The sequence below is a fragment of the Mesoplodon densirostris genome, chromosome 6 (assembly GCF_025265405.1).
Source record: "Mesoplodon densirostris isolate mMesDen1 chromosome 6, mMesDen1 primary haplotype, whole genome shotgun sequence".
Classification (NCBI taxonomy): Eukaryota; Metazoa; Chordata; class Mammalia; order Artiodactyla; family Ziphiidae; genus Mesoplodon; species Mesoplodon densirostris.
In genome coordinates this window covers 84,663,476-84,691,426 of record NC_082666.1, presented here as the reverse complement: position 1 = coordinate 84,691,426, position 27,951 = coordinate 84,663,476, and the positions used below count along the sequence as shown (strand labels likewise).

Below are 27,951 nucleotides of genomic sequence, written 5' to 3'. Positions count from 1 at the left end.
GAAATAGGAAGGATTTTATACCAACAAATTGGATAACCTAAATAAAGTGGACAAATTCCTAGAAACACACATCTATCAACACTGAATTTTGAAGGAACAGAAAATCTAGATAGACCTATAACTAATATGGAGAGTGAATCAGTAATCAAAAATCTCACAACAAATAAAAGCCTATGATCAGATGGTTTCACGAGTGAATTCTACCAAACATTTAAAGAATTAACACAAATTTTTCTCAAACTCTTCCCACAAACTAAAAAGAAAGGAATACTTCCTAACTCATTTTAAGGACAGCATTACTCTGATACCAAAACCAGACAAAGATACTACAAGAAAACTACAGACCAATATCCTTTACGAACACTGATGCAAAAATCTCCAAAAAAACACTAGCAGGGCTTCCCTGGTGGCACAGTGGTTGGGTGTCCGCCTGCTGATGCAGGGGACACAGGTTCGTGCCCCAGTCTGGGAGGATCCCGCATGCCGTGGAGCAGCTGGGCCCATGAGCCATGGCCGCTGAACCTGCGCGTCCGGAGCCTGTGCTCCGCAACGGGAGAGGCCACAGCAGTGAGAGGCCCGCGTACCGAAGGAAAAACAAAAAACAAAAAACTAGCAAACAAAATTCAACAGCATATTAAAAGGATTATACACCATCACCCATCACCCAGGATTTAACCCTGGAATGGAAGAATGGTTCAACATATGAAAACAGATCAATGTAATACACCACATTAACAAAATGAAGGGACAAAATAACACATGATCATCTCAACTGATGAAGAAAAAGCATTTGGAAAATGCAACACGTTTCCTTAATAAAAACACTCAAAAACTAGAAATAGAAGGAAACTACCTCAAAATAATAAAGGTCATATATGAAGAAACCATACAGAGCACACTCAATGCAAAAGACCAGAAGCTTTTACTCTATGATCACAATAAAGGATGCCCACTTAAATTACTTGTATTCAACATAATATTGGAAATTCTAGCCAGAGTAATTAGGCAACAAAGAGAAGAAAAAGGTATACAAATTGGAAAGGATGAAGTAAAACTGCCTCTGTTCTAAGATGAAGTGGTCTTATATGTAGAAAATTGTAACAATTCCATACACACAAAAAATGTTAGAATAAACAAATTCATCAAAGTTTCAGGATACAAAATCAACTTGGAAAAATCAATTGAGTTTCTATTAACCAACAAAGAAATTAAGAAAACAATTCCATTTATAATAGTATCAAAAAGAATAAACTTAACCAAGGAAGAAAAAGACATACACTGAAAACTACAAAATAATGCTGAAAGAAATTTAAAAAGACACAGGTAAATGGAAAGACATCTTGTATTCATGTATCGGGAGACGTGATATTAAGATGTCACTACTGAAAACATTTGCAGATTCAATGCAATCCATATCAAAATCTCAATGACACCTGTTGTTAAAAATAGAAATATCCATCTTAAAGTTCAAAAGGAATCTCAAAGGACCCCAAATCACCCAATCAATGTAGAAAAAGATTAATGTTGGATGACCCATGCTTCCTGATTTCAAAAGTTACTACAATGCTACAGGAATCAAAACAGTGTGGTACTGGCATAAAGACAGACACAGAGACCAAGGGAACAGAACAGAAAGCCCAGAAATAAACCATCACATATATTGTCAAATGATTTTCAACAAGGGTGTCAAGACTATTCAATAGGGAAAGGCCAGTCTTTTTAACAAATGGTGCTGAAAAAAACTACACATCCACATGCAAAAGAATAAAGCTGGATCCTTAGCTTACACCACATCCAAAAATTAACTCAGAAAGGTTTCCTAAGCACTAAAAGTATAAAACTCTTTGGAAAAAAATATACAGGAAAAACACTGGATTTGGTGATAATTTCTTAGATATGACAACAAAAGCACAGGCAACAAAGATAAATTAATCACAATTCATAGCTTTTGTGCATCAAAGGATGCTATCAAAAGAGTGATAAATAAGACAATCCACAAGAAGAAAGAAAATATTTGCAAATCATTTTATCTGGTAAGAAGTTAATATCCAGGAAAATATTTTTAAAAAACAAATCTCCAACTTAACAACACAAACAACCTAATTAAAAGGTGCGGGCTTCCCTGGTGGCGCAGTGGTTGAGAGTCCGCCTGCCGATGCAGGGGACACGGGTTCGTGCCCCGATCCCGGAGGATCCCACGTGCCGCGGAGCGGCTGGGCCCGCGAGCCATGGCCGCGGAGCCTGTGTGTCCGGAGCCTGTGCTCCGCAACGGGAGAGGCCACAGCAGTGAGAGGCCCGCGTACAGCAAAAAAAAAAAAAAAAAAAAAAAAAAAAAAAAAAAAAAAAAAAAGGTGGGCATGGGGAGGGTGGGAGGGAGGGAGATGCATGAGGGAAGGGATGTGGGAACAGATGTATATGTATGACTGATTCACTTTGTTATAAAGCAGAAACTAATAAAAAAAGAAAAAGGTGGGCAAAGGACTTGAACAGACATTTCTCTAAAGAAATATATAAATTGCCAATAAGAACATGAAAATATGCTCAACATCACTAATCATTAGAAAATGCAATTCAAAACTATAATTAAATACTACTTCACACCTGTTAGGATGGCTATTGTTTTTTTTAAAAGGAGAAAATAACAAGTGTTGGTGAAGAGGTAAGAGAAGTTGGAACCCCTGTGGATTGCTGATGGGAATATAAAATGGTGCAACTGCTATGGGAAACAGCAGGACAGTTCCTCAAACAATTAAAAATAGAATAATCCAGCAATTCCACTTCTGGATATATACCCCCAAAAATTTAAAGCAGGGACTTCAGTAGATATCTGTATACTGATGTTCACAGCAGCATTATTACAACAGTCAAATGTCCATTAACCCATGAATGGATAAATAATATATGATATATACATGCAATGGAATTAGGCCTTAAAAAAATGAAATTCTGACATACACTACAACATGGGTCAACATGAAGACATTATGCTATGTGAAATAAACCAGTCACAAAAGGAGAAATATTGTATGATTCCACTTGCATGAGATACCTAGAGTAGTCAAATTCATAGAGACATAACACAGAATGATGACTGCCATGGACTTGGGGGAGGACACAGTGGGGTATTATTGTTTAACAATGGGTAGAGTTCCAGTTTGTGAAGCTGATATGGTGGAGTGGTTGGACAAAAATGTCAATGTACTTAATGCCACTGAATGATACACTTAAAAATGGTAAATTTTTTAATATATATTTTACACCAAAAAATCAATGAAACATGGCATTTCTTAGCTATATAACTACTAAGAAAATCTATGATCACATGAAACAGGTAATACATACTTGGGCATCCTTATATCCATGAAAACCATGGCCTTAGAGAGTTCCACATTGAAGTGCATAGGTACCAAGATATGTTGTGTGGATACACTGAGTTTTCGTGCTTCTTTCCAATTATCACCTAATTACAGAAAACAGTACATGTTTAACACATGTGTAATTTGAAAAACATACTAAACCTAACATTACCATTAATACTTCGTAGTCATACAGTGCATGGTATGAGGAAATCTTCCTACATCTAGATAATCTTAATGCTATATTCCCAGGTACACATACTCAGCAGGTAAATTCTTTTCCCTTTCAAAGACTCTATGTTTTAATAGGAAAAATGCTTATTAAAATGTTAACAACAACATAGTTTTAATCAAATCTACTATGCATCCTTGGCAATCACTATGCCAACCATACATTACTCAAAAAACATGGCTCTGAGGCAATAATGAAAAAGGTAGGGAAAGTGCAGTTCTTCAGTATTAACTAATAAAAGTTACATTTATGATTTATAACTGACACTGTTCTAGGCAATGTTTAAATTTTCATTTAATTCTCACAATGATGTATAACATCTCATTTTAGAAAAATGAGACTGAGAGGAATTTACAGCTTGCTTATGGTCAAAAAGCTAGTGAGTGATAAGGTTGAAATTGTCACCCAGGTCTGCCAACATGATACCCTCTGGCAACATTCACTGCAGTGTCACAAGCCTAAATGTTCACTAAAGGAATGGCTAAATAACTGACAGCATAGCCTTAGAACTTTAGATAGCCAGTAAAAATCATGAATTTAAGCACCCAAAATATTACTGGTAAATGAAAGGGAGGTCAGTATATAAAACTATGTAAATCATGTTAAAAATGCATTCACAAACACTCCCAAACACCACACAAAATACATCCCATACATTCATAGGCACATACATTGAAAAAAACACCAAAAGGATATCCACTGAAATATCAAGAATGCTCATGTGTGAGCAGTAGGATAAAGAATGATGTTTTTGTTTTTCTGTATTGTCCAGATTTTTTAAAAGACATGTCTATATTAGAAAGAAATGACTTTTAAAATTTATAACAAGATTAATGGGATCCATATAATACAAAGCAGTTTCATGTACATTACTCCATTTGAACCTAATAATACCATGAGTCAGTTAAATCTTCAGTCAAGGAAAACCAAGCAAATGAAAGCTTAGACTCCTGAAGACAGGTAGTAAAATGGACTTTATTACAATTTTTAAAATTCCAACAGTACCGAGATAAATGAAATATTTCCTTCACTTCTCAACTTACAGATAAAACAAGATATTCAGAAGCATGTGTTTCAGTATTTATCAGGGAAGTCTATGACAATTACATAAAGTAACACCAATGTCAAAAAAACCCTGACCCCCAAAAGATTTAATTATTTAAGAATAGTTAATGTTTATCAAAAACAACTCCAAGGAATTCCAATAATTTTCAGATAATAATAATGAAATACTGAAAACAATTTTTTACAAAGCATCTCAATATCTTAACTATTAAGTATGGCTCATGGACTTTGAAAACCAGTTACCAAAATGTATCAAACACACCAAAATATAGTAATGTATTCCTTGAAAATAAATTTATGGATTTTTCTATAAACAATTTGCATTTGCCATCCACTATACTTCTGAGCTCCTTTTACACCAACTGAAATATGATAAAAAACCAAGTTCATTACTCTTAAAGCAAATACAGTTAAAGAAAAAAATCAAATGTTCCAGCCCTATATACACTAACATTTTTAATAATCATAACTTTAGGATCTCATTGCTTCTCCTTCTATTAGTTGGCTCAGATAATTAATATTTCACCATATACACATCTCAATGTTCACTAACACCCTGGAGATTCAGAAGCAATATGACAGTGGAAAGAGGGCTCAACTAGTCTGAGCTCTCTATCTACTTTAGTGGCTCCTGACAAGTGAATTTCTGGCTTTGGTCACTTCAACTAAAAAACTAGATCCAGATCAGAGATGCCTATTTGTACACCAAAGTGAATAGGGTAAAGGTATTCCTAAAATAGTGACCTTCTTCAGTCTTTGTGTAACTGGGCTATCAGAGCCCCTAAGCTGGCTGCCTCTGGCATTGAGCAGCCTCTTCTGGTTATCCCATTGTGTAATACAAATATCACTTTAAATATGTGCCATTGTTTTCCAACCTTTTCCAAAGGTATAGAAAACACTGGTATAGATCAGATTTCTCAATCTCAGCATTACTGATATTTGGGCCAAGTCTGTTGTGGGGTGGCTTTCACCCATATTGTATGAGGTTTAGTAGCATCCCTGACCTCCACTCACTAGATGCTAGTAGTGCCCCAACTCCCAACTCATGACAACAAAAAATGTCTCTAGACATTGACAATGTCTCTTGAGGGATAAAATCACACCTACTTGAGATATTGCTCCTAGGAAATATCTACTATCACTTCTAATTCAAAAATATAAAAGTTCTAACATATTTAGGATGAAAGTCTTCAGAGAAACTGTCTAAAAACCTAATTAATCACTTCAGCAAAACAAATCAACAAATAATGCACTGTATACTTACCAACTCTGCTGTAAAGCAGCTGTATGCTTGTAAGCTGAATATCAAAGGAATCATAAGCTCTATGCATTATCTCTTCAAGTTTCGCCCCACCTTGTTTTAAATCTGGTAATTCTGAACGAATTTTACTTGTCACCTTGAAGATAATTTTAATAGTTTAAATTACTTCAAAATGAAAATATAAAGTTTTTTTATCTTTCAGACTATAATATAAAAATTTAACAGGAGAAGATAAACTCACAAGCTGACATACATTATAAGACTATTAGAAATGTCTTTATCCATGACATATATAATGAGAAGGCCAGGTATAAAGTAAAGTTTTACATATTAAGTTATATTTTCCAATCATTTATATTAAAAAAGGGGAACAAAGCCAGTCCTGGTAAATAATAGATCTAAAATATTTTTTAATCTGCTAAGAAGCCTTTTTATTAAAAACAAAATTAAGAGACAAATATAACTTACATAATGTTTCCATGGCACGATGACAGATATTTAGATAACTTTATAAGAAGTGAGAGTCCACAATTAAATATTAGTGTACCTGAATTTTAGTTCCAGCTCTGCCATTTATGCGATCCCTAGCAAGTTATAGGTGTACTTCCCCTTGCTTGGTATACTATGCATACTACTGTTTTCACTCAAGTATCCTGGAGATCACTTCACAGTAGTATATAAAGACCTTATTCATTCATATATATATATATATATATATATATATATATATATGTATAAACACACACACACGTATGTGTATATATATTTTTTATTTTAACATTTTTCCCTTTATTTTACATAGTTCATGTGAAGTAGACAATCAAAATTGATTATCTGTTTGAAAGGTAATAAATTTTAGGCAAAAGGTTAAGCAAATTGCCTCTGGTCATAAAACTAGAGAGATATCCTTCTGACCACTATACCTTTCCACTGGCTGTTTCCACTATACCGTACTGCCCATGACCAAATTCCATAACTAATTTCAAATATGAATAATTATCTGTATAAAATTTTATTATAAATGTAAATCCAGCAGTGTCTACATAATTACTAACTGAAGAGTAAAATATATATATGTATATATATATACACACATATATATATATATAAAAAATAAAGGAGAATGTCAATATTAAGGAAAGGCACGTATTTGTTAGGTAGCCAGAAAGAGCATTCCAATATTATCCATCCCTTCTGGGTCTTTAAATTGTTAGAGTTATTTCTCTACATTTCATGATCTGGAGTACTGCTGTCCAACAGAACTTTCTATGATGATGGAATTGTTCTCCATCTGTTCTAATATAGTAGCCATCAGCCATCTGTGACTATTAAACACTTGAATGTGGCTAATGTAACTAAGGAACTGAATTTTTAAAAATTTTAATCAACTTAAAGAAATACATGCGGCCAGTGGGTACCATACTGAACAGCATAGATCTAGAAACACTGAAAAAAAAGTATTCTCTACTCAAAACTGAGGGGGAAAACATACATAATTGAATAAGAAGCGAAATGCAAGAAGACCATCTCTCAATTTTAGGATTATTTAATAGAAATATTAAAATGCCAATATCTGAAGTATACACACAAAAAATTTCAGAAGGATGAATATATATTTGATTACTTCCAGAACTCCCTTCCACTCTATACATTTTAATTGACCAAGTAATAAATTTAAATTGAAAAGGAAATAAACTCCTCAAGCATTACTCTCAAATTTTATAAATATAATTCTTAGGTTCACCCCTGACCTTCAGCATTCAATTGGTCATTTTCCTATTAGAAATGTAGGGAAACTATCTAATTAAATGAAACCTCACTTTACTTGCCAGAAGGGAAGATTTCTCAAATCCTAGTTTCTGCTATTAAGCTAAAAATTAATATACCAAATCAAACGTCTAAAAACCAAAATACATCTTAAACAAAGAAACACCATAAGTGTCATATGATAAAATAATTATTAGTAGTATATACCTTTAGATGACCAAGATCCAAAAGAAGCAGATTTGATGTAGGGTTAAAAATTCCATCTTGTGGGATAATAATATATGAGGCCTTCAAATTAATTTTGAGATCAAGAACTTTCTGTGTTTCAATAATATACAGCAGACCTGCATAAAAGTTAAAACTTTACAATGAATTGTTTTCACAAATTACTCAAGAAATAGAGAATCATTAACCACATGAATTGGTAGCAAACCTTAAAATAATGTGAAATTAGTATTAATTTTAAAATAAACTTGAGCAAAATATTTTCAATATAAAGTAAGATATTTGTTAGTCAATGTGTATACTCATTAAATATAACTGAGTACAAAACTGGAATACTTCTTCAAAAAGAAGTTTTTGATCCATAAACCCAATTTGGGAAAACTGGGGAGATACACATCTAAAAATATTAAGTTACATGAAATATTAGAATCTATATAATTCTTCCCAATTCATGAACTTAATACAGCTACATCTACCATACTGAACAATGATACTTGATCTTTATATTACTCTGAGACAATGAAAATCCTGGATGATTAAATCATCTTCAATAAAACTGTATGTAAACCAGAAAAAGCAACCAGAACTTTCTATGAAAATGGATGAATCTACCAAAGTGAATTTTAACTAAGATAAAGTCTTGAACTTATACTAAAACATTTAACTAGATTTCTAAATCTTGGTAACATGAATAAATAGGTAGGCAAACCTACTCTTCCACTAAGAGCAACAAAAATCGTTGGATATAAAGCAAAACAAACAAACAACAACGAAACCTACTAAAAACACTAAGAGTAGGCAAGAAAGTAAGGATTTATGAAGCCAAAAATCAAATTGAAAGACAAAACCTAACAGATTTAAATGGGAGCCATAAAAATTTTATCCTGAGACCATTTTCTGCACTTGGTAAACTTTGGAACTCCTTTCCATAGCCTCACAGAATATAAGGAACAGATGACAAAAATGAGGAGTCTAGCAGGAGTTCTTTTCATAAATCTGGGATCTAAAAGGTACATACTCAAAGTAAGAGTAATCCAGAAGTTAAACCTCCCTGTCCCTAAAATCTACCCACAGGAGAATGTAAAGAATGTCTCTGAGAAAAACTGGGAAAAAGGGGTAGTCTCCCTGTGAATCATAATCACAATACAGCCCTCAAGTGGATAAGTAGCACAACTCTTGTCATTCCAAAATATCTCAAGTAATGACTTTAGATAGTGGTCCCACCAACATGCTCGAGATACCTAGCAGGAAAAAATGAAATTCTTCCCTGAATGAAAGTCCATTTATCCTAGACTTCAGGGAATTCTCCCAAATAATTTTCCAATAAAAATGAGCAGCTCACAATCAAAAATCAACAAAAAGACAAAGGTTAACATGAAGATAAGAAACAGCAGAAATAAAAGAGAGGAGAAAGAAAAACACAAAAGTCTTCACATAATGGAACTGAAGAGATAATTATCTGGTGAGACAATATAAAATAACTATACAGTTGACCCTTGAACAACACAAGTGAGTCCACTTACACAAGAATATTTTTCAAAAGTAAATATTTACATTACTACATGGTGTCTGGTTGGTTGAATCCGGGGAAGTGGAAGAACTACAGATACAGAGGTCCCACTGTAAATTATACATAGATTAACTCTCGCATTATTCAAGGGTCAACTGTGCTTATAATGTTTGAAGAAATAAAAGACAAGTTTGAAGATATCCATGGGAAAGAGAACAATAAAGAATAAAAAATCAGATTTTAAATATAACAAAGCAGAATTCCTAAAATGAAAATATAATCATTGAAATTAAATGCAATGGGAAGATTATTAAGCACATTAGACAGCTGAAGAGGGATTCAGTAAAAATCAGAAGATAAATTAAAGGAAATTACCCAGCATGCAACAGAGGAAAAACAGATGGAAAGAAAACAAAATATGTAAGTTAAGAAGAATGACAGAGTAAAAAAAGCTAAAATATATTTAGCCAGAGTTCCAGAAGAAGAGAATCAAGAGAAAAAAAATCTGAAGAGTTAATGGCTAGAAATTTTCCGGATGGACTTTCTAGAAATAATTAAATCTACCAATCCTCAGATTGGTCCACAGTTGGATACATCATACTGAACCTATAGAATATAAAAGATAAAAACATCTTAAATGTAAAAGAAAAAGGATAGATAATCTACAAAGAAGCAGCAAACACACTAACACCTGAATTTTCAACATCAGTAATGGGAGCCAAAAGACAGTAGAATGGTCACTTCAGTGTGCTAAGAACAATATAATCACCAACTCTGAATTACATATCCAGTAAAAAAATATCCTTCAAAACTGAGGACAATTACTTTCAGACCAAAACCAAACAATACAACAAACAAAAAAGTTTGCCATCAGCAGACTCTCAATAAAGAAAATAATGTATAAATGAACTACCAAAAGAAAGGAAATAATCCCAGATAAAAGGTGTTAAGTTCAAATAGGAATGAAGAGCAAAGAAAGTAGCTGATAAATAGGTAATTATAAACCAGCATTGACTCTACAAACAAAAAATGTCCTATGAAGTTAAAACAAGAAAAAAATAACAATAGCATGTAAGTAATGAGGATGGTGAAAGGAGTTCAAGTGTTCTAAAGTGTTCCTTGCAATGACTGGGAGAAGGTAAAATGTTTTATTAAATTTTATTTCAACAAAAATTTGTGTTTTAATCACTACAGTAAAAAGAGAAAGAGAATATTTAAGTTTCAAATGGTACAAGGGTGGGAGTGGAGGAAGTAATGCTAGAATTTATCCAAAGGCAGGAAAGAAAGGTCAAGAAATATGACTGTCAGTATCACAGCCTGAAAAACATCACACTATATGTTGTTGACATGACACGTCTAAAAATAAAGATAGAGGGAAAAAGTAAAGGAATAAAAACACATATAGCAGGCAAATTATAACCAAAAGAAACCTAGAATATCCATACTAATATCAGAACAAAAAAGAAAAGATATTAAAAATTAAAGCATTACTAAAAATATTGACAACTTCATACAGATAAAAGATTTGGTTCATTGGGGAAAAAAATCTCTGCATGTAACTAATATAGCACCAAACTTTATAAGGAAGAAAATTACACGTCTACATGAAATAGACAAATCCAAATGGAAAGTTTGGTGTTTTTCATATACTTCTCTAAATAACTGTTAAAATATGGTGAAACAAAGGAAAAAAATCCAGTAATGATACAAAATATTTGAAGTACATGATAAACAAATGTGACTTAAAGGATATATACAGATATGCTTTCAAACATATGTGGAATATTTTTTAAATTACCATATATTGAGCCAGAAAGCAAGTCTCAACAAACTACAAAGCATTAAAAACCAAAGAGATCATCTCTAGAGTCAAATATATTTTGAAAATGGAATCTCTAATTTAAAATATTCCCCAAAGAAATCTCCAAACTCAAATAATGCCAAACACTGAAAGAAGAAATGAGACCCAACAAACCAATTGGCTGAACAAACCAATATTACACAAACTCTCCAAGAGAATAAAGGAAGGAACTTTTATTTTCTGAGGCCAGTATACTAAAATCTGGAAGTCACTACAGGAAAGAAAAATGACAGGCCAGTTTCTGTCATAAACAGAATTTCAAAAATCCTAAAAAAATTTTGCAATTAACCTGAATGTGGTACATAGGTTAGACCTTTCTAAGTATAAGAAATGATTATCAGGCTTCCCTGGTGGCGCAGTGGTTGAGAGTCCACCTGCCAATGTACGGGACATGGGTTCATGCCCCGGTCCGGGAAGATCCCACATGCCGTGGAACGGCTAGGCCCGCGAGCCATGGCCGCTGAGCCTGCGCGTCCTGAGCCTGTGCTCCACAACGGGAGAGGCCACAACAGTGAGAGGCCCGCGTACCGAAAAAAAAAAAAAAGAAATGATTATCATTATATCTAAATTTAAATATAAAATTAGCATCAATTAAAACTGTATCTAGTCTACAAATATAAACTCAAAAAGTACTTTACTAAAATCAGCATAACATGACTGAAAGTTTAGTATAGGATAAGTACTTAATTCACCAACATTAATACTGGCATTTACCTGCTGCAGTCTTATCACGAAATTCTTCAAGTTTTGTCAAAGTCACTGAAGTCAGCTGTGCTAGATTTACCTCTTTTGGAGGTCTGAAGAATTCCACTATACTATTTACTGTTCTCTGTTAAAATAAGCATCATTAACATGAGGCACAAACTCAAGGCAAAGTGAAATATATTAAAACTTAGGAATTAGAAAAATGCTTACTGCATCGTATAGCATTTCTAAAGGTTCAGCTTCTATGATACACCTTTGAGCAACAGTTTCATCTAATGGATTTATCTCAAATATAATTCGCAAGAGTGATGCAGCATCATCCAATGAAGACAGGAGGCGGGGTTTTGTTGAATTATCTGGTAAGCCAGTAACATGAAATGAACCTATTTTGGTTTCAAATCTGCATGAAAAAAGATAGGACAGAAATTAGCAATCAGTACAATTTTAAAGTATTTTTCAAATAAAAAAAAATAAAATAAAAATAAAAACAATTGCACTTTAGGGCTTCCCTGGTGGCGCAGTGGTTAAGAATCCACCTGCCAATGCAGCGGACACGGGTTTGAGCCCTGGTCCGGGAAGATCCCACATGCTGCAGAGCTACTGAGCCCACGAGCCGCAACTACTGAGCCTGCGAGCCACAACTACTGAAGCCCGTGCACCTAGAGCCCCTGCTCCGCAACACAAGAAGCCACTGCAACGAGAAGCCCACACACTGCAACGAAGAGCAGCCCCCACTTCCCGCAACTAAAGGAAGCCCGCTCATAGCAATGAAGACCCAACATAGCCAAAAATAAAAATAAATTTATTTTTAAAAAAATTTCACTTCGCATTTCTTGCTACTCCATTCCATGCACACCGAAGAAAACACACAACTATTAGATCTAAACTGACACAGATTAATTCACAAAGAACTCTATTCACATGTTGATTTCCAGATTAAGAAGCTTTTGAAGGGTCAGGGGTTTCTGGTTCCCTATGAAAGGAGTTTGAAGTCACCACTCCATATTAACAAGTAAAAAGCTGAACAAACCAAACAATTAACAACTCTTCTTCAATATGTAAGAGAGGGGAGTACACAGGGCGAACTGCTGCCCCTAAGACTGAAGACACAGACAGGGAGTGGAGTCATGGCTTACCACAGCAGACATCTACAAAAAGGAAACCACCACGGACACTAGAGCCAAGGTTGGAAAACCTAAACTGTAACTGAATTGTTGGAGACTTGGTGTAGACAACTCTGAGAGTTAAAAACTCCAGAGGGAACTACAATGAGGCATCACCTGACACCGGGCAGAATGGCCATCATCAAAAAATCTACAAACAATAAATGTTGGAGAGGGTGTGGAGGAAAGGGAACCCTCCTACAGTGCTGGTGGGAATGTAAATTGGTATAGCCACTATGGAGAACAGTATGGAGGTTCCTTAAAAAACTAAAAATAGAGCTACCAGATGACCCAGCAATCCCACTCCTAGGCATATATCCAGAGAAAACCATAATTCGAAAGGATGCATGCACCCTGATGTTCACTGCAGCACTATTTACAATAGCCAGGACACAGAAGCGATCTAAATGTCCATTGACAGAGGAATGGATAAAGAAGACATGATACATATATACAATGGAATATTACTCAGCCATAAAAAGGAAGGAAACAGTGCCATTTGCAGAGACGTGGATGGACCTAGAGATTGCCATACAGAGTGAAGTAAGTCAGAAAGAAAAAAACAAATACTGTATAATATCACTTATACGTGGAATCTAGAAAAATGGTACAGGTGAACTTACTGGCAAAGTAGAAATAGAATCACAGATGTAGAGACCTTATAGCTACCAAGGAGGGGGGGAGAAGGGGGACGAATTGGGAGATTGAGATTGACATATATATACTACTATGTATAAAATAGATAACTAATGAGAACCTACTGTTTAGCACTGGGAACCCTACTCAATGATCTCTGGTGGGAAGGAAATTTTAAAAAGAGCGGATATATGTATATGTATAACTGATTCGCTTTGCTGTACATCAGAAACTAACACAATATTGTAAAGCAACTATACTCCAATGAAAATTAATTAAAATAAAAAACTCTAAGGGGACTCAGCCACAGGGGAGTACCCCAAATAATTTGAGATACACCTCCAGGAATTGGACCAGGTTCCCACAGTAAATATTGGAGAAATATCCCCTCCTCAGGCAAGTGGAGAGGACGATGAACCATTTAAAAATATACCAGAGCACTCTGTTGTTCTTAGCAAGGCCTGCCCTCTGGAGAAACGAGTTAACTAGAGACTTACCTAATGGGGTATTATCAGAGCCAAAATGACCAAGGGAAGGGAAATATCCATCTCCAGTCAAGTCTACCACTCCATATGGGGGGAGGGAAATACCCAACTCCAGCCCATACTACCCATTCTATCCCCCCTAAGGGGGTAGGGAAAAAAACTGAGAAACTCTTGTTAAGTTCATAGTACAGAAGCACAGGCTCATTCAAAGACTGAGAGCTCATCACAGGACTACAGAACTCTTCCCTTTCTACCACATCTTATAACCAAATTATTAAGGGCCTATTTACAGCAATTCCTTTTACCCAGTATATAATGTCTGGCTATCAGGAAAAAATAACAAGGCATACAAAAAGGCAAAAAACACAATTTGAAGTGACAGAGCAAGCATCAGAACCAAACATGGCAGGGATGCTGGAATTACATGACTAGAAATTTAAAGCAACTACAATTAATATGTCTAACGGTTAATATGTCTAACAGATAAAGTAGACAATCTGCAAGAACAGATGAACAATGTAAACAGAGGGATGGAAATCCTAAGAAAACCAAAAATGAATGCTAAAGATAAAAAACACTGTAACAAGAATGACTTTGATGGGCTTATTAGGAGACTGCACAGTTGCACAGCTAAGGAAATCCCTGAGCTGGAGAATATATCAGAAAAATCATAAAAATACAGAAAGCATTTCTAAGAAATCAGAAGAGAATATCCATGCATAACTACAAAAGTTGTACCGTAAAAGTAATGGGAATACCAAAAGGAGAAGAGAGAAAGGAACAGAAGAAATATTTCAATCAATAATGATTGAGAATTTCTCCAAATTAATATCAGACACTAAATAACAGATTTAGGAAGCTCAGAGAATGTCAAGCAGAATAAATGCCAAAAAAAACCCCACAAAACAAACAAACAAAAATACCTACTGCACCTAGGCATATTTTTGAACTACAGAGAATCACATATAAAGAAAAAAAGCCTAAAAAGAGCTAGAGGGGGAAAAAATCCTTATTTATAGAGAAGCAAAGATAAGAATTACTTCCACATTCTCAGAAACCATACTAGCAAGAACAGAGTATAACAAATATTTTAAAGTGTAAGAGCAAAAAACTCTAAACTAGAATTCTGTACCCTGTGAACTTTCCCTCCAAAAGTAAAGAAGAAGTAAAGACTTCCTCAGACAAACAAAAATCAAGAAAAATTGTTGCCATTAGACCTGCCTTTCAAGAAATATTAAAAGTAGTTATGTAGAGAGAAGAAAATAATTGTAAGTTGGAAACTCAGATTACATAAAGAAAGAACACTGAAGTAGGAAACTGAGGGTAAAATGCAAACATTTAATTGTCCTAACAGATTATTAGTATGTTCATTGTTAATAATCTAACAGTGTATTGAATAACAGGAACGACACAAGGGATTAGAGGAAGGAATTAAGATATTTTGTTATTACTGGGTACTCACATTACCTGTGAAATAGTATAGTATTATTTCAAAGCAGACTTAGATCAGTTGTAAAAAAAAAAAAAAAAGAAACGAAATTGAGTTATTTGTAGTGAGATGGATGGACCTAGCGTCTGTCATACAGAGTGAAGTAAGTCAGAAAGAGAAAAACAAACACCATATTTTAACACATATATATGGAATCTAAAAAAAAAAAAAGGTCATGAAGAACCTAGGGACAAGACAGTAATAAAGATACAGACCTACTAGAGAATGGACTTGAGGATACGGGGAGGGGGAAGGGTAAGCTGGGACAAAGTGAGAGAGTGGCATGGACATATATACACTACCAAACGTAAAACAGATAGCTAGTGGGAAGCAGCCGCATAGCACAAGGAGATCAGCTCGGTGCTTTGTGACCACCTAGAGGGGTGAGATAGGGAGGGTGGGAGGGAGGGAGACACAAGAGGGAAGAGATATGGGGACATATGTATATGTATAACTGATTCACTTTGTTATAAAGCAGAAAGTAACACACCATTGTAAAGCAATTATACTCCAATAAAGACGTTTAAAAAAAAAGGGGGGGGCTTCCCTGGTGGCACAGTGGTTGAGAGTCCGCCTGCCCATGCAGGGGACATGGGTTCGTGCCCCAGTCCAGGAAGATCCCACGTGCCACAGAGCAGCTGGGCCCGTGAGCTATGGCCGCTGAGCCTGCGCGTCTGGAGCCTGTGCTCCGCAGCGGGAGAGGCCATGGCAGTGACAGGCCTGCGTACTGCAAAAAAAAAAAAAGAAAAATGGCATTCCACAATAAAGATGTTAAAAAAATTAAATAAATAAAAAGGCAAAAAAAAAAAAGCTATACATACTACTATATATAAAATGGATATCTAATGAAGACTTACTGAATAACACAGGGAACTCTACTCAATACTCTGTAATGACCTATATGCAAAAAGAATCTAAAAAAGAGTGTATATGTGTATGTATAAGTTTTTCACTTTGCTGTACAGCAGAAACTAACACAACATTTTAAATCAACTATACTCCAATAAAAATTAAATATTTTTTAAAAATTAAAATAAAATAAAACAAAAAAGTATATTAAATGCTCTAGGGCAACCACTAAAAAAAGTTTAAAAAATTTTAACTGATGTGCCAAGAAAAGAGAGAAAATGGAATCATACAAAATGTTCAATTAAACTGCAAAAAAAAGAAAAGACATGGTAGACAAAAACAGGAACAAAGAAGAAGGGCAATAAATAGAAAACAGTAATAATTATGGTAGATATTAATTTTAAGAGAATAAGAAAATAAGCCACAGAATAGGAGAAAATATTTGTGAACAACACATCTGATAAGGACCTGTTATCTAAAATATATAAAGAACACTTTAAACTCAACAAGAAGAAAACAAACAACACAATTAAAAAGTGGGCTAAAGATCTTAACAGACACCTCACCAAATAAGACTGACAAAAAAGCATATGAAAAGATGCTCTACATCATATGTCGTCATGGAAATGAAAATTAAAACAACAGTGACATACAACTACACACATTTTAGAATGACCAAAATCTGGAATAATGACAACACCAAGTAATGACAAGGATGGAGATGGAGCAATAGGAACTCTCATACATTGCTGGTGGGAATTCAAAATGGTACAGTTACTTTAGAAGAAAGTTTGGTGGTTTCTTACAAAATTAAGCATATTTTTACCATGTGATCCAGCAATCGTCTCCTTGATATTTACCCAAAGGAGCTAAAAACTAATGTCCATATAAAACCTGTACAGAGCTGTTTACAGCAGTTATATTCATAACTGCCAAAACGTAGAAGCAACCAAGATGTCCTTCAGTAGGTGAATGGATAAACAAACTGTGGTACATCCAGACAATGCAATGTTATTAAGTGCTAAAAACCATGAGCGATCAATTCATGAAAAGACATATAGGAAGCTTAAATGCATATCACTAAGTGAAAGAAGCCAGGCTACACACTGTATGATTTCAACTACAGGACATTCTAAAAAAGGCAAAACTATGAACACAGTAAAACAATCAGTGGTTGGGGAAGTGAGTAAGGAACGAATAGCAGAACAGAGGATTTTTAGAGCAGTGAAAATACTGTGTGTGATACTGTAACAATGGACACTTGTCATTCTATGTTGTCCATACCACAGAATGTACAACAAGAGTGCACCACGATGTAAACTATGGACTTCGGGTGATTATGCCAGTGTAGGTTCATTTTTAGTAAAAATGTACTATTCTGGTGAGTGGTGTTGATAATTGTGGGGGGGCTCTGTATGTGTAGCGGTAGAAGGTATATGAGAAATCTCTGTACCTCCCTCTAAACTTTGGTGTAAACCTCAAACTGCTCTAAAATAATAAAGCCTTTTTTAAAAAAAGTTAATGGATAAGTATTGTCTTTGGAAGTGACAGAAAAAGGTGCTCAGATAATCAAGTTTCTCCACTGAAATGACAATTAAACTAGCAAAAACTCCCAGAATCAACTTACTTGCTAGTCTGGAATTTAATAAAAAGCTTACAGCAACCAGGGAAAAATGAAAGAAGGAAAAGACAGCTGAATTTCAGAAAGACAGAACTCTGGCATTTCTGTTTATCTGCCTATCATCCCCATTCCCTAGCAAAGCAGTGGGCAATATTCCTGGTGTGGCTTCCTGGAGCCAGGGGACAAACACAAGCTGCTATGTTATGAATGTCTGTGTCCCTCAAATTTCATTTGTTGAAATCCTAATGCCTAATGTGATGGTTATTTGGAGGTAGGACTTTTGGGAGGTGATTAGGTCATTAGGGCAGAGCCCTCATAAATGGGATTAGTGCTCTTTTTTTGTTTGTTTGTTTTTTCTTTTTGCGGTATGCGGGCCTCTCACTGTTGTGGCCTCTCCCGTTGCGGAGCACAGGCTCCGGATGCGCAGGCCCAGCGGCCATGGCTCACGGGCCCAGCCGCTCCGCGGCATATGGGATCCTCCCAGACCGGGGCACGAACCCGTATCCCCTGCATCGGCAGGCGGACTCTTAACCACTGCGCCACCAGGGAGGCCCGGGATTAGTGCTCTTTAAAAAGAGGCGCTAAAGGCTCCAGGATAGGTTGCAAGCCACCGCTGCTGCCCTCCTGGGCTCCAGGAGCAATCTTGAGCTGCTGCTGCCACCCTTGCAGGCTCCAGGAGCGGTTGCAAGCTGCCTTCGCCGTCATCATGGGCTCTGTAGGCGCACACGAGCTGCCATTGCCACCAAGTGCCCTGGGAGTGGGTGCCAGTAGCTGCATCTACACACCCCCTACTAATGGGGATAACAGCCAGCACATGCTGAGGAAAGGAGGCCACAGGCACTCACACCAAAAACAGTCCTCACACCAAATATATTAAACCCACACAAGCTACCCAGGGATGCTCACACATATAAAAAGCCCTCCAAGACCACAGTAGACAATTGTTTCTCTGAAACTCACAGAGTAAGAGAAATATAAGTAAAATAAGGAAGCAGAGGAAACACTCCCAGTTAAAATATCAAGAGAATTCCCCTGAAAGAACAAACAATGAAACAGACATCTTCTAACAGACACTGAGTTCAAAAAGGAAATAATGAAAATACTGAAGGAATTAAGAAAGGCTATTGACAGAAATGCAGAGTACTATAAAAAGGAACTAGAGGGCTTCCCTGGTGGTGCAGTGGTTAAGAATCCACCTGCCAATGCAGGGGACACGGGTTCAAGCCCTGGTCTGGGAAGATCCCACATGCTGCGGAGCAACTAAGCCCGTACGCCACAACTACTGAGCCTGTGCTCTAGAGCCCGTGTGCCACAACTACTGAAGCCCATGTGCCTAGAGCCCACGCTCCGCAAAAAGCCATCGCAATGAGAACCCCATGCACTGCAACGAAGAGTAGCCCCCGCTCACCGCAACTAGAGAAAGCCCGTGCGCAGCAACAAAAGACACAACACAGCCTAAATAAATAAATAAATAATAAAATAAATAAATTTATTTTTAAAAAAGGAACTAGAAAATATAATGAGGAGTCAAGAAAACTTAGAAAACTCATTTGCTGAGACAAAAAGTGTGCTAAAGGCAATGAATAGGAGAATGAATAATGCAGAAGAATGAATAAGTGACCTGGAAGACCGAATAATGGAAATCACCCAATCACAACAGCAGACAGAAAGCCAAATTGAAAAAAAAAATGAAAGCAATATAAGAGACCTATGCGATAATATACAATCTACACATAATAGGGATTCCAGAAGGCGAAGAAAGAGACAAGGGGATTGAAAAAGTATTTGAAGAAATTATGGCCGAAAACTTCCCTCAACTAAAAAAGGCAACAGAAATCCAGGTACAGGAAGCACAGAGTCCCACACAGACCCACACCAAGACATATTATAATCAAAATGTCAAAAGTTAAACATTAAAGAGAGGATTCTAAAGGCAGCAAGAGAAAAACTAAGAGGTAATTACAAGGGAATCCCCATAAGTCTATGGGCTCATTTCTCTACAGAAATGTTTTTGGCCAGAAGGGAATGGCAAGATACATTCAAAACCCTAAAAGCGAAAAATATGCAACCTAGAATACTCTACCCAGCAGGATTATCATTTAGAATAGAAGGAGAGATAAAGAATTTCTCAGACAAGCAAAGACTAAAAGAATACAGCAATACTAAACCTATCTTAAAAGAAACACTGACAAGTCTTTTCAAAACAGAAAAGAAGCAAGAGTCTATAGGAAAGAGAAAATCACAACTGGCAAGTAAATCAGTTAAATAACCCCATATATTTTTATATTTTAAAAAATCAAAACAATCTTGTGAAAACAATGATAACCACAATGAACAGCAAAAGGATAAACATGAAGAAGTAAAAGAGGACTTCAAAATTGTAAAATGAGGGGGAGAAGAATAAGAAAAGGTAGATTCTTTGTTTTTGTTTTTTTCCCAATGTGTTTGAGCCTATATGACTATCAGTCTAAAGCAAGTATATAGCAAGGGGTAAAAATACTCAAAAAACAGGGTAACCACAAATAAAAAACCTGCAGTAGATTCACTAAAACCTAAAAGAAGAAAACAAAGGCATAAAATAAAAGGAAATCATCAAACCACAAAAAAGAAAAGTAGGGGAATTCCCCGGAGGTCCAGTGGTTAGGACTCTGCGCTCTCACTGAGAAGGGCCCGAGTTCGATCCGTGGTCAGGGAAATAAGATCCCACAACCCGTGTGGCATGGTCAAAAAAAAAAAAGAAAAAGAGGGCCTCCCTGGTGGCGCAGTGGTTGAGAGTCCGCCTGCCGATGCAGGGGACACAGGTTCGTGCCCCGGTCCGGGAAGATCCCACATGCCACGGAGCGGCTGGGCCCATAAGCCATGGCCGCTGAGCCTGCGCGTCTGGAGCCTGTGCTCCGCAGCAGGAAAGGCCACAGCGGTGAGAGGCTCGCGTACCGCAAAAAAAAAAAAAAAAAAAGAAAAAGAAAAAGGAACAAAGAAGAAACACAGAATCAACTGGAAAACAAGGTTTAAAAAAACAATAAATACATATCTATCAATAATTACCTTAAGTGGCAATGGCCTAAATGCTCTAATCAAAAGACAAAGAGTGGCAGACTGAATCAAAAAAACAAGAGCCTACAATATGCTGCCTACAAGAGACCCACCTTAGAGCAAAGGACACACATAGATTGAAAGTGAGGGGATGGAAAACATATTTCATGCAAACGAAAACGACAAAAAAGTGAGGGTCGCAATACTCAAATCAGACAAAATAGACTTTAAAACAAATGCCGTAAAGAAAGATAAAGAAGGACACTATATAATGATAAAAGGATCGACACAAGAGGATTTTACACTCATCAATAGATATGCACCTAATACAGGAGTACCCAAATACATAAAACAAATACTAACAGACATAAAGGGAGAAACTGATGGGAATTCAATAGTAGGAGACTTTAACACCTCATTCACATCAATGGACAGATCTTTGAGACAGAAAATCAATAAGGCAACAGAGATCCTAAATGATAAAATACAACAGTTAGACTTAATTGATATTTTTAGGACATTATATCCAAAAAAACCAGAGTACACATTCAAGTGCACATGGAACATTCTCTAGGATTGACCACATACTAGGGCACAAAACAAGACTCAACAAATTCAAGAGTATAGAAATTATCTCAACAACTATTATGACCACAACAGCATGAAACTAGACATCAACCATAGAAAAAGAAATGAGAAAAAAAATAATTATATGGAGACCAAACAACATGCTACTAAAAAATCCAATGGGTCAACAATGAAATCAAAGAAGAAATTAGGGCTTGCCTGGTGGCGCAGTGGTTGAGAGTCCGCCTGCCGATGCAGGGGACACGGGTTCGTGCCCCGGTCCGGGAGGATCCCACATGCCGCAGAGCAGCTGGGCCTGTGAGCCATGGCCACTAAGCCTGCGCGTCCGGAGCCTGTGCTCCGCAACGGGAGAGGCCACAGCAGTGAGAGGCCCGCGTACCGCAAAAAAAAAAAAAAAAAAAAAAAAAAAAAAAGAAATTAAAATACACCTTGAGACAAAGGACAATGAAAACACAACCAACAAAATCTATGGGATGGAGCAAAAGCAGTTCTTAGAGGAAAGTTCAGAGTAACACAGGCCTTCTTTAAAAAAGAAGAAAAATCTCAAATAACCTAACCCACCACCTAAAAGAATCAGAAAAAGAAGAACAAACTATACCTAAAGTTAGCAGAAGGAAGGAGACAATTAAAGACCAGAGGGGAAACAAATAAAATAGAGATTAAAAAAACAATAGAAAAAAATCAGTAAAACCAAGAGCTGGGTCTTTGAAAGGGTAAACAAAATTGACACACCTCTGAGCAGGCTCACCAAGAACAAAAGAGACAAGACCCAAATAAACAAAATAAGAAATGAAAGAGAATAAATCACAACTGATACTGTAGAATTACAAAAAAACATAAGAGAATACTAAGAATGGTTATATGCCAATTTGACAACCTAGAGGAAATGGACAACTTTCTAGAAACATATAGCCCACCCAAACGGAATCAAGAAAAAATAGATAACTTGAACAGACTGATCACTAGAAGTGAAACAGAATCTGTAATGAAAAAAACTCCCTACAAACAGAAGTCCAGGGCCAGATGGCTTCACAGGTGAATTCCACCAAACATACAAAGAACTTAAACCGATCCTTCTCAAACTCTTCCAAAAGAATGAAGAGGAAGTAACACTCCAAAAGACATTCTGTGAAGCCAACATCACCGTGATACCAAAACCAGACAAAGACACTACCAAAAAGAAAATTATAGGCCAATATCTTTGTTGAATATAGATGCAAAAATTCTCACCAAAATATTAGCAAACTGAATTCAACAATACATAAAAAAGATCATACACCACAACCAAGTGGGATTCATCCTAAGTTCACAAGGATGGTTCAACAAATACAAATCAATCAATCTGATACATCACATCAACAAAAGAAAAAACAAAAACCACAGGATCATCTCAATACATGCAAAAAAGCATTCAATAAAATTCAACATCCATTCATGATAAAAACTCTTACCAAAGTGGGTATAGAGAGAACATATCTCAACATAATAAGAGCTATTTATGACAAACCCACAGCCAATATAATACTCAGAAGTATTCCTGCTAAAATGTAAACAAGACAAGGATGCCCACTCCTATCACTTCTCTTCAACATAGTACTGAAAGTCCTAGCCACAGGAATCAGACAAGAAAAAGAAATAGAAGGTATTCAAATTGGTAGGGAAGAGGTAAAGTTGTCATTATATGCAGGTGACATGATACCATATACAGAAAACCCTAAAGACTCCACAAATAAAACCTACTAGAACTGATAAACGAATTCAGCAAGGTAGCAGGATACAAGATTAGCATACAGAAATTGGTTGCATTTCTTTACACTAACAATGAAATATCAGAAGGGGAATGTAAACAAAGAATTCCTTACAAAATAGCATCAAAAAATAAAATACGTAGGAATAAACTTCACGAAGGAGGTTAATGACTCATATGCTATAAAAAGTACAAAACATTAATAAAGGAAACTGAAGATGATTCAAAGAAATGGAAAGATATCCCATGCTCTTGGATTGGAAGAATTAATATTGTTAAAATGGCCATACTACCCAAAGCAATCTACAGATTTAATGGGATCCTTATCAAATTACCCATGACATTTTTCACAGAACTAGAACAAATAATCCTAAATTTTATATGGAACCATAAAAGACCCAGAATTGCCAAAGCAATCCTGAAGAAAAAGAACACAGCAGGAGGCATAACCCTCCCAGAATTCAGACAATACTACAAAGCTACAGTAAACAAAACAGTGTGATACTGACACAAGGACATATGGATCAACGGAACAGAATAGAGAGCCCAGAAATAAACTCACACAACTATGGTTAATTAATCTTCGACAAAGGAGGGAAGAATGTACAATGGAGAAAAGACAGTATCCTTAGCAAATGGTGTTGGGAAAATTTGGACAGCCGCACGTAAATCGATGAATTTGGAACATACTCTCACACCACACACAAAAATAAACTCAGAATGGCTTAAAGACTTAAACATAAGACATGACACCATAAAACTCCTAGAAGAGAACATAGGAAAACATTCTCTGACATAAATCATACCAATGTTTTCTTAGGTCAGTCTACCAAGGCAATAGAAATAAAAGCAAAAATAAACAAATGGGATCTAATCAAACTTACAACCTTTTGTACAGCAAAGGAAACCATAAACAATAGGGAAAGACAACCTACGGACTGGGAGAAAATATTTGCAAATGATGCGACTGACAAGAGCTTAATTTCCAAAATATACAAACAGTTCATACAACTCAGTAACAATAGCAACAAAAAAACCAAAACCACTGTAAATCAAAAAATGGGCAGAAGACCTAAGTAGACATTTCTCCAAAGAAGATATACAGATGGCCAACAGGCAGATGAAAAGATGCTCAACGTCACTAATTATTAGAGAAATGTAAGTCAAAACTACAACAAGGTAGCACCTCACACTAGTCAGAATGGCCATCATTAGAAAGTCTACAAATAACAAATGCTGGAAAGGGTGTGGAGAAAAGGGAACCCTCCTATACTGTTGGTGGGAATGTAAATTGGTACAGCCACTATGGGAAACAGTATGGGGTTTCCTCAAAAACACTAAAATTGCAGTTGCCATATGATCCTGCAATCCACTCCTGGGCATATATCTGGAGAAAACTATAATTTGAAAAGGTACATGCACCCCAATGTTCAATGCAACACTATTTACAACAGCCAAGACATGGAAACAACCTAAGCATTCATCAACAGAGGAATGGATAAAGAAGATGTGGTACGTATATACAATGGAATATTACTCAGCCATAAAAAAGAATGACATAATGCCATTTGCAGCAACATGGATGGACCTAAAGATTATCATACTAAGTGAGGTAAGTCAGAAAGAGAAAGACAATCCCATACAGTATCACTTATATGTGGAATCTAAAAGATGACACCAATGAACTTACCTATGAAACAGAAACAGACTCACAGACATAGAGAACAGACCTGTGGTTGCCAAGGGGTAGGGGGGAATTTAGGATTAGTAGGTGCAAACTATTATATATAGAATGCATAAACAACAAGGTCCTACTGTATAGCACAGGGAACTATATTCAGTATCCTGCGATAAACCATAATGGAAAAGAGTATGAAAAAGAATACATGTATGTATAACTGAGTCACTTTGCTGTACAGCAGAAATTAATACAACATTGTAAATCAACTATACTTCAATATAATTTTTTAAAAATTTAATAAAAGAAAAAAATGGGCAAAGGAATTTAATAGATCTCAAAAAAACTATACAGAAATAGCCAATAAATACATGAAAAGATGCTCAACATCATTAGCCAACAGGGAAGTGCAAATCAAAACCACAGTGAGATATTACTTTACACTCATTTAGGATGGCTATAATCAAAAGGACAGAGAAGTGTTGGCAAGGGTGTAGCTAAATGGAAAACTCACACAATGCTGGTGGGAATGTAAAATGATGCCGCTGCTTTGGAAAACAGTCTGTCAATTCCTCAAGAAGTTAAATATAGAGTTACCATTTGAGGCAACAATTCCACTCCTAGGTATATACACCCAAGAAAACTTGAAACTTGTCCATACAAAACACTGTCCATTAATTTTCATAGCAGCATTTTTCATAGTAGCAAAAAAGTGGAAACAAACCAAAAATATCCATCATCTGATGAATCCATACAATGAAATATTATTTGGCAATAAAAAAGAATGAAGCACTAATTCATGCTATACCATGGATGAACCTTGAAAATATCATGCCTATTAGTAAAAGAAGCCAGACAGAAAAGGCCACATATTATATAATTCCATTAATATGAAATGCCCCAAACAGACAAATTCTTAGAAATAGAAAGTGAATTAGTGGGATTTCCCGGGTGGTTAAGAATCCGCCCACCAATGCAGGGGACATGGGTTTGATCCCTGGGAAGATCCCACATACCACGGAGCAGCTAAGCCCGTGTGCCACAACCACTGAGCCTGTGCTCTAGAGCCCGCGAGCCACAACTACTGAAGCCTGTGCACCTAGAGCCCGTGCTCCACAACAAGAGAAGCCACCGCAATGAGAAGCCCGCACACCACAACGAAGAGTAGCCCCCGCGCGCCGCAGCTAGGGAGAGCCCACGCGAGCAGCAACGAAGACCCAACGCAGCCATAAATAAATAAATAAATAAATAAATAAATTTTTTTTTAAAAAAAGAAAGAAAGTAAAATAGCTTTTACCAGACACTGGGGAGAGGGAGCAATGGGGAGTGACTGCTAATGGGTATTAGTGTTTCCTTTTCGGGGTGTTAAAATGTTCTGGAATTAGGTAATCATAACTGTTGTACAACCTTGTAAATATACCATGTGGATTTGGTATACAATACAGTGTGACAAAAAAGTGAATTGTACACTTTAATAGGTGCATTGTATGGTATGTGCATTATACCTCAAAAAGCTATTTTTAAAACAGAAGATAAAATAAAGACATTCCCAGATAAAAACAAAATTGTTAATGCTGTTTCCTTTTCAAAAGTGTGATTGCTGATATTTTTGTATTATTCTTTAGTGTCTCTCGGCATGAAGTTTTCTACTGAACATGTGTTTTTTTTTTTTTTTTTTTTTTTTTTCTTTTTGCGGTATGCGGGCCTCTCACTGTTGTGGCCTCTCCCGTTGCGGAGCACAGGCTCCGGATGCGCAGGCCCAGCGGCCATGGCTCACGGGCCCAGCCGCTCCGCGGCATATGGGATCCTCCCAGACCGGGGCACGAACCCGTATCCCCTGCATCGGCAGGCGGACTCCCAACCACTGCGCCACCAGGGAGGCCCGAACATGTGTTATTTTAACAATCCCAAAATATATATATTAATGAAAAAAACTACCTTTCTAAAAATACAAAAGGACAAATTAAACCACAGTATTCTTTACAAAATGCTGTATGACTAAATTCCAACCTCACAGTGAAATACTTTCTTACAAATAAGAGAAAATAAATTAATACTTACTTAACTGCTTGTGCTCCTGGTCTTTGCACAATCAAAGTGCTAAATTCTTCCACTATAATATCTAACAGTTCAGATTTCTGTTGTTGTTCTCTTAGAATAATAGACATACTTTTCAAGTGAACAAAAAACTTCATGGCTTCAAACTAGAGTATATTCAGAGGAATAAAATGAAAAAAATTATCTATATGTATATATATATATATATATATATATATATAAATACAACAAATACTCCTATTTATATAGTTTATTCTTTCCAAAAACCAGAAAAATACTTCAAAAACAACCCTTCGTATATTAAAGGATCACCACATAACACTAAAAAGTAGGGGACAATTTTTATCCCTACCTTGGAAACTAAAATAAATGCAATATTTATAGACTCGAAGAAAGATCACAGAACAACTCAGTAACATATATTTCTGAAAGGATTAAAAATAGGCATATCTATCACTAAATGCTCAGGTATAAGGCAAGAAAACATTTTACTGTTTTTGGCAAGGTTGGATCAACTGCTGTTTCACTATAGCCAATTGCTTCATATAGTAAAGTTTTTTCTTCAGGTGTCAACATTTCTTCAAGACCTAAAAATCATAAAGAAGTGTTTTATGTTCTTAAC

General features: G+C 36.1%; 1 protein-coding gene across 3 annotated transcripts in view; it reads right to left on the bottom strand.

The window, feature by feature from the left end:
• Positions 1-27,951, bottom strand: part of VPS13A (vacuolar protein sorting 13 homolog A) — a 257,157-nt gene that overhangs the window by 187,623 nt on the left and 41,583 nt on the right. For all 3 annotated transcript variants that reach the window (XM_060102349.1, XM_060102347.1, XM_060102348.1), the window contains exons 16-22: positions 27,822-27,916; positions 27,333-27,475; positions 12,193-12,382; positions 11,992-12,106; positions 7,889-8,025; positions 5,918-6,050; positions 3,343-3,460 (exon numbers count right to left, since the gene is read on the bottom strand). In XM_060102349.1, coding sequence (XP_059958332.1) covers positions 3,343-3,460; positions 5,918-6,050; positions 7,889-8,025; positions 11,992-12,106; positions 12,193-12,382; positions 27,333-27,475; positions 27,822-27,916 — 931 coding nt within the window. The remainder of the gene's footprint in view (positions 1-3,342; positions 3,461-5,917; positions 6,051-7,888; positions 8,026-11,991; positions 12,107-12,192; positions 12,383-27,332; positions 27,476-27,821; positions 27,917-27,951) is intronic.